Here is a 7,856-nt window from a genome sequence, read left to right as displayed (position 1 = left end):
ATGCTGCATATCCTGCCCTGCTCTTACTCGTCTTGAATGTCTGTTCAGGACTAATACCAGAGAGGGCTCGGGCTAAACCAAGGCAGCATTCTTCTATTTTTACTCTAATTTGTAGCTAGGAAGAGTGTAATTAAAGCTTTCCCTTAGCTGTAGGGACTTGGGAACTCTGCTTTTATCCCCTTAGGCTATTGTTTCGAAGCTGCCGTTAGCTTCAGGACCTCAGCTAACTTCTGCCCTGCCTGTCCAACCCACAGCTGGCCTTGGACGCACTGGCTGGCCTCTGGGAGTACAACTTGTCCCTCTTGAGCATCAAGGAGGAGCTGGTAAGATTTTTTTCTTTCGGTCCTGATTGGAAGGGGTCTGGGTGCTGCAAAGGGCTACTACGGACAGGGCTGCGGTGTCCCAACCTTGCCGTGCCCCTCACCTGCCTGGCCAGGGAGCGTCCTTCCCTCTGGCACAGAGCATGCCCTGGCATGGTAGATGCAGATGGCTTTGAATTGCAAAGCACATAGCATCACTCTGGTCTTCACACTTTCAGGGTGGCTAAGAAGCGGGTGGGTGTAGGAAAGAAGGATCTGAGGGTTCCTGGCTGCTCTGGGCAGCGGAGCAGCACTGAGCGAGGCTGTGGCAGCCTCACCACTGTTGCCTGTTCCAACAGTGAACAAGGCTCTAGGACTTACATGACTGCCAGTTTGTGTATCAGCATCCTTGATGACGACTTTCTGCTGTGCAATCCCAATGCTCCAGGCTCTGTCACACGCAGTGTGCCCCTGGGCTGTTCACACATGGCTGCCACCACCTGCGCAGTCCCATTAGTCCTAAGGTGCAGGCCTGAATGATTTTCAAGCTTTCCCCTAGCTCTGCTCAAGCGAACTTGAAGAATTTCTCAGGCTCCCTTTCCTCGTTCTGCCTTGCCTGAGCCTCCCTCTGCTCCTCGAGAGCCCTCTCCTCTGTGGCTGCAGCCATCTGCAGCCTCTCCAGGTCTCTGTGCTTCATCAGCTCCCATCTGGAGCTCATCTTGGTGCTCTCACATCTCGCTGATGTGCAGCCTCGTCTGCGCTCCAGAAGGAGAGAGGGACTGCGCTTCCCCTGGGATCCTGCTCCAAAACCCAGCAGGGGGGTGCAGATCTCCTCTGGCAGGCACGGGGGTCACATTTGCCTTCCAGTTGTGGTTTGCCTGATCATTAGGGAAATGCAGGAAAAAGTGGTGAGGGTGAAGACTTCACAGCAGCTCAAATCCCACGCTGACCTTTCCTCCTCTCCCCCAAATTGCATCACCATTTACACACTGAGTCCCCACGTTCAGCTCGGGGGGCTCCCTAGAGCAAAGCTTCTTCAGCAAAGGGCTGAAACCTAACACTGGGCAAGCTGTGCAGGCTGCAACCCTTGGTTTGCTTTAGCTGACGGGACAGCCTTTCTCCAGCCTCTCTTATGTTAAACCTCCTGATGAGATTCAGGCATGCTGTGTGGCCAGGATGAGGAGGGGAAGATTACTGGTAGGACTCACAGAGATGTCAACTCCTGTGGAGAGTGATTAGCAACTCAACATACACCCGTGGCTCCCGAGAGCCTTCAGGAAGCTGATTAGGGCACTGGAGAGATTTATTTATGGCGAGAGATGAAAATCAGTAGCTGCAGCTGCTGAGGAGATGCACAGGTACGTGCCCAGCCTGGCTGGGATCAGGGAATCAGAGCAACAGCAGTATCTGAGTGCACAGGCAGGGGATGGGAAAAACATTCTTCAGACTACTATTTCTTTCTGATCGGGAGTCACCTCTAGCTCTAGGAGTTTTATTAGGTTGACACTGTTGTGCTTGATATAAAGAGCTAAAAAAACCACCTCCGAGCATGGAAAGAAGCATCGGGGAATGGAGCCAAGTGGTGGAGATGGCAGCGGCAGCAAGGGAGTTGTCTGCCCGGGAGGTGCTGCAAGGCCACTGACACGGCTGGGCAAAGCCCTGGGGGAAGAGACAGGTTCCCCATTGCTCTCGGCTACAGCTGCATCACACCGGGCACGGGCAGAGGAGGACCAGATGCTGTTGTTTCTGTGGTGTTAGCAGTGTGTGCAGATGTGTGAGGCAGGTACCTCTGAATGCTGCAGGGGATCAAGGCAGGACATCGCCGCTGTGCGTAGCACAGTGTGAGACACCCTGAGCAGCGGGCTGTGCTCTGAGTCACGGACCACGCACCTGGCCCTCTGGCAGTCTGCGTGGCAGCAAAACCCTTAGAGAAAGGCTGCACTGTGACTACCCTCCCTCCTACCCAGGGGTCGGGCACCCAGTGCTCCTACCAATAGAGCAGGAAATATTCCCCTGGAGGATGAGCACCACTCCATGAGCCATCTATGGCAAAGGGAGGCTGCGGGCTGCGATGAGACCACGGCCACTCATCCTTGCCATCACTGTCACACTCGATGGTTAACAATGAATTTTCCAGCTCCGTTTGGAAGACCGGAGCAGACCAGCTTTCCTCAATGAAGAGTTTGATTTTCAAGGGCCCCTCACGCAGCGGGGGGCCGGGACGCACGGCACGGCACGGCACGGCAGGCCGGGGGCCGCAGCCCCACGCCGGCCAGCTGCAGAAGGGGCTTAGGTTGCGCCGCCTGGCTCCGGTGACCCGGGCCGCCCGGCAGGGGGCGCCTCCAGCCAGCGTCTCCGCCAGTCACGGCTCGTCCCGCCCCCCGAGCCCCGCCCCTCTTTGTTGCGGCCGCCAATAGGAGCGCGCCGAGGGCGGGCGGGCGGCCGGTAGCGTGGTAACGCGGCGGCATGGAGCGCGGCGCGGGGCGCGCCCCCAGCGCCGCCGGGGCCGGGGCGAGCGGGGCCGGGCCGGGGCGCCCGGGGCGAGGCAGCTGCTGTGCCGCGGGGCGGGCGGGCGCCCGCCGCTAAGGGAGGGGGCCGTCCCCGCGCTCTGCCTCCTCCGCACGCACGTAATACACACACGTATATATATTTTATATATATATGTAGGAAGGGCCCGGGCGGCGGCGATTCCGCGGGGCCCCCGGGCTCGGGCATGGCCGCGGGGCCATGACGGGCGCGGCGGCGGGCAGCGGCGGCCCCGGGAGCAGCCGCCGTGCGGCGGTGGGCAAGGCGGGGGGCCGGTCGCGGAGCGCCCAGCCGCGGGCGGCGGGCGGCGGGAGCGGGAGCGGCGGCGGCTCGGAGGAGGAGGAGCAGCGGGACGGCGGGTCGCTCTTCCTGGTGAACAAGAGCGGCTTCCCCATGGACGGGCAGACCTGGGAGCGGATGTGGGGACACGTGGAGCGGGTGCACCCCGACGGCGGAGCGGTGGCGGCGGCCATCCGGAGCGCCGCCCGCCTGGCTCGGGTAAGGCGAAGCCCCCGGCCGCCCCTTAGAAAACAAACAAAAAAAGAGGGGGTGGCCGGAGGGCCCAGCGCCGCCATCCCGCGGGCGCCGGGTTTTGGGGGCGCCGAGGGGGCGGGAGGGCGGCAGGCCTCAGCCCCGAGGGGGCTCTCGGCCCCTGCGAGGGGCAGCGGGGGAAGGCCGGAGCGCCGGCCCTCCGGACAGGCCCCCACCGGTGTGGGGGCCCGTGCCGCGGGGCGCCGGGGGGCTGGGGTGGGTGTCTTGGGGAACAGGCGGAAGGAAAATTATTGTTTTATCTTGGGGAGGAAGAAGCGGCAAACAAGAATTAAAAGAGATCTTCAGGGACCGAGTGAGGCGCTTTGTGCAGTTTAAAGCACGTTTTGCTCAGCTGTTTGGAACACGGGCATTTCTTAAAACACAGCCTTGCTCCTGAAATGTAATAAGGGATTTAAAACTCAGATGTTTTATTTCCAGTACACGGAAAGATTCCAGACGCTTTTGTCTTGTACGTTCCTCTGCCTGACCCAAGTCTTTTTCCTCCAGCCAGCAGATAAAGTGTTGCTGTCTGCTGATGTTCCAAGGCTTCTCACCGCTGCGCTGCATTACCAACCACAGTGTCTTTAACGCTGTTGGCTTTGGCAGACTTTGAGCTTGATTCGCTCCTCCCACCAAGCAGCATTAATCGGAGCTGGCCGCTGAAGTCGGCGTTGATTCGTACCCCTCTGTGTGCTGGGGTGAGATGGTTAGGCTGGCGTTGTCGCGGTCCTGGTTGTCGGTGATATGTGTGCTGGTTCTTTATGTGGGGTAGAAAGGAAAAATTCTGTGCACGAAGTTGAAAGTACATTGAGTAGGGCCGTCTTGCAAAGGTGCTTGTCAAATAAAATGCAGGCTGAAAAGGTCTTTCATCTCTCTTCTGCAATGTTTAGTTCAGCATAAGTGCAAAAGGGGCAGAGTTTTCCTTTTTCCCTTGTGCTGGCACCAGCCTTTGTTCGGATGGGGGAGCAGATCCAGCTAAAGAATAACCTGGTTATGCTGGGTTTGTTTGCAGTTTCTTGGTGTGGTTCATCTCATACTTGCACAAGTGCTTGAGGTAGAAATGAAGGGGCAGGGAGAGGGCAGAACTTCTTGTTTCAGCAGCATGACCAGCTTATACTAGTCTAAACAGCCTGCAGATCTGTTTGGTGTTAAGGGATGCCAAAGCACATGCTGGACTTGATTTCCTTCCCATACTTCCCAGCTCCAAAGCATGTAACTTTTGTGGGTGATATCTGTAGTGACTGCAAAGCATCTGGTGAGAGACATGCCAGTGGCTTCAATGTGCTGGCATGCTCCCTGCCAGAGCACCCCAGAGAGCACCACCCATGGCTTCTCCCTCAGTGCCAAAGCACAAGGCTGACTTGGTGTGGCATGTGCTGAAGCTGGGTAGGAAGAAAAACGTTTTGAAGTCTGCTTGGCTGAATCACTTGATGTTAGTTACTAGCTGCTGATCAGTGGAGGGTGCCGTAAGAGTTGTACTGCATTCCTCCAGCACCGTCCAGCAGCAAACTCCTTGTCGCAGTGATGAACTTCTTCAAGGGTAGAAGGGCCTGCTGTCCCCTGTGACTAACTAGCTCTTGCTGGCTAGGCCTGGGACCTCTGGGGTCAGAGGGTAGCTTGAGGACCACCTGGTCCTTATTAAGGCCAACACAGCTCAGGTGAGCAAATGAAGGTTTGTTTGCTACAAAGTGGTAGTGGGTTGCTAAAGCTGTGTTGGTAATTTCTGTGTCAAAGTAGGAATGCAAGGGGAGGGTTGTTCCTTAAATGATGGTACAGCTTTTTAAATTGGCTTGTGCTGCTGGGTATGCAAAAGACCAGGTAGTGCTCATTGGGAGGGATGAGAGAAACTTGTGCCTGTGAGAAGATGGTTTGTAATCTGCTTGCATATTGGTAGTTGGTGGAGGCTGAGCGAGTGGTGTGTGCAGCTGTTCCATTTTTGCATCTGATCTGTTCTTAATCCCCAGAGAAGGGAGAGAGTTTTCATCCCCTCCCCAAGAAGCCCTGCTTGATTGCTCTAATCATCTTGGTATTAGTCTCAGCGATCATACACGCAGGGCGGTAAGTAGCTTCTTACTGTACTGATGAGGTTGTCCTTACTGGAACAAATGCAAACTGCAGGGGTGCAGGGCTGCATCTCTTCTGGAAGGAAGAGTCCTCACGAAAAGCTGGCTTGTCTGCAAGGGGGACAGTTTTGGAACCTGAGGGGTCCCCTGGTTGCACCCCCCACCTCTGACTTGGCTTGAGCTCTGGGAGGGGTGCGGGCTTCTGGTTTGGAAGGGCTGTGCAATCCTTTACATGGCCTGTGATCTTGGAGATACTTGTAGATCTTCATGAATTAAACCTCTCACCAGCTTTGAGGGCTCCAGCCTGCCAGCTTCATCTGTGCGAAGTAACAGCGTGCTTGCAGGGCGAGCTAGCAGGAGATGACTTTCTGGTCATTAAATGAGACACAGTGGAGTCAGGCAAGATGAGTTTCATGCAGGATGTCTGTGGTGAGCTGAGACTACAGCATTTCCAGCCACAGGATGATGGTCTGCTCTGCCACAAGCTCTTGCACTGCAGCAGCTCTGCTGTCTCTGGAGCTGCCACTGTTTGGAAATACTGACACTGGGTGAAGGCCCTTTCATCTGCCTGGTTTCTGAATTTCACTCGCTTTATAAATTCATGGTCTGTAGTGCTGTGTCTGCGTTTCCTTTCGGTGGCTCTGGCCTCCCGCTGCAAACCCTCGCCAGCTCCTGGCTGCTGCGCTGGGATGTGCACAGGTGGCTGGAGGGCTGGCTGCAGCCTCAACCACAACAATGTCGTGCTTTCCTTTGCTTGTGGTATCGTGCAGCCCTGGCCTCTGCTCTGTGCTGGCTGGATGCCCAGGATCGGTGCTCCTGCATCTGGGGCAGGAACCTGGGGGGAAAAAATGGGGTTTGTTTGGAGGGAGTGGGAGCGGTGGGTGGCAGTCCACTGCCAACTGGCCTGGCTGGCGGCATGGTGCCGTGTACTGCCCACCCGGCACTGGGAGGAGGAGAGCAGTGCGCTGTCCCGTGCGGGGGAAGACTGATGACCGCTTCTCCCTCCTTGCCTGAAATCCGGAGGGACTTGTGCCTCCTGGCTTGGGAGGCCTGCCGAGGTGGCTTTAACAGGCAGGTGATGGGATATGCGTCAGGCGTTGGGAAAACCCTGGTTCTCTTTACCCGAGCGTGCGCCGGTGGCTGACATGATCATCCTTCGCCTTGAAGGTGGGGAAGCACCTCGCCTGAAGGTCCAAACCCGACGCCCATGGCGAGGGTGGCTGCTGCGGGTTACAGCAAGGGCTGTGTCCCTCCGCACTGGCGTGGTCCCTATGGGGTGCTGTCCTGTCCCACAGCTGGGCAGGGGCCTCCATTTTATAGAGGGCTGGGAAAGGGGTGCTCTGCTGCAGCCAGGCATCTTGCTGGCTGGGACTCCCATTGCTGTGGCATGTTGTACATGTGCAACGTGTACACCTGGAGTTTTTTGTCTTTGAAGAGAAGAAGTGTTTATAGTGGAGCAGGAATGATTGCCCCTGGAAGGATTTGACAGGCCTGCCTCTTTCAGCCACCTGCTGCTGCTGAAACTGGAGCCCTGTCTGGTGCCTTGAGTGCAGGCCCGCCTTAGTGCCGAGAGGGCCAAGTGAATAATTCGTCCAGACCAAAGGGGCTGGGGGTGGAAGGAACTTGTGAAACCGAAAAATTGCCTCTAATGAAGAGGTTAGGTGTGGAAATTGTGATTAAGAAGCGTTTGTGATTGTGATTAAGAACCTTGCTCGTAACTCCCACTCTTATGGAGAAGAAACGCGTGTGTGCGTGGCTGTCTCCCATGTGGCGCTGGGGATGGCGGCAGCGTGCTGCAGGCCTGGCCATCTGTCTCCTTGCTGCTTAAAATACGTTTCTGTGTGCCAGTAATGTAGGAGTCTCTATTTTGGGTTTTTTCCCTTCTCCAAGATGTATTTACTATTTGACTGTAGTAACTAGCTACGTGTAGTAAATGCTGGGTTTTGGTCGTCTTGGGATTATCGGTGCTTGCTCTCTGAAAGCAAACACGCAATCCCTCCATCTTAGTGGAGGTGGGAACAGGAGAGGAAAGTCTGTGTGGCAGAAATAGCCCTGTACTGCCTGAACTTTCTTTTCTTATCTATAATCGCTGACTTGAAGTGTATTTAGAACAGCGATATCTCACTTCATGATCTTCAAACTATTGTAGCGATGTCACGAGCCCGCGGACGCCGCACGCTTTCCTTTGCGCCTGGCGTCGCAGCTGCCCAAGTTGTTGGTTCCTGAATTTGGGTCTGCATTAATAGTTAAATAAACTGTTTCCTCCACTACATTTGTGAGAATTGTACTGACTTCTTTTAGCCACTCTGCCCACTTTAACATCTGCTGCCCCGTATTTTGCAGTCTCACTCTTAAAATAAGGGGACTTGGGACAGGGCCCTGCCCCTTTCCTGCATGGTTTCAGGCTCAGGAGCCGCGTAGCTGTGGGGATTAAATA

General features: G+C 56.0%; 1 protein-coding gene across 2 annotated transcripts in view; it reads left to right on the top strand.

Annotated features, from left to right (window-relative positions):
• Positions 1-3,227: 3,227 nt before the first annotated feature.
• Positions 3,228-7,856, top strand: part of VASH2 (vasohibin 2) — a 33,321-nt gene continuing 28,692 nt past the window's right edge. For both annotated transcript variants that reach the window (XM_082305965.1, XM_082305964.1), the window contains exon 1: positions 3,228-3,323. In XM_082305965.1, coding sequence (XP_082162091.1) covers positions 3,243-3,323 — 81 coding nt within the window. In that variant the 5' untranslated portion in view covers positions 3,228-3,242. The remainder of the gene's footprint in view (positions 3,324-7,856) is intronic.

Source organism: Platalea leucorodia, assembly GCF_965183815.1.
Source record: "Platalea leucorodia genome assembly, chromosome: 3".
Lineage (NCBI taxonomy): Eukaryota > Metazoa > Chordata > Aves > Pelecaniformes > Threskiornithidae > Platalea > Platalea leucorodia.
Note: the sequence above shows the minus strand (reverse complement) of the source record. Positions and strands in the feature narration are given on the sequence as shown.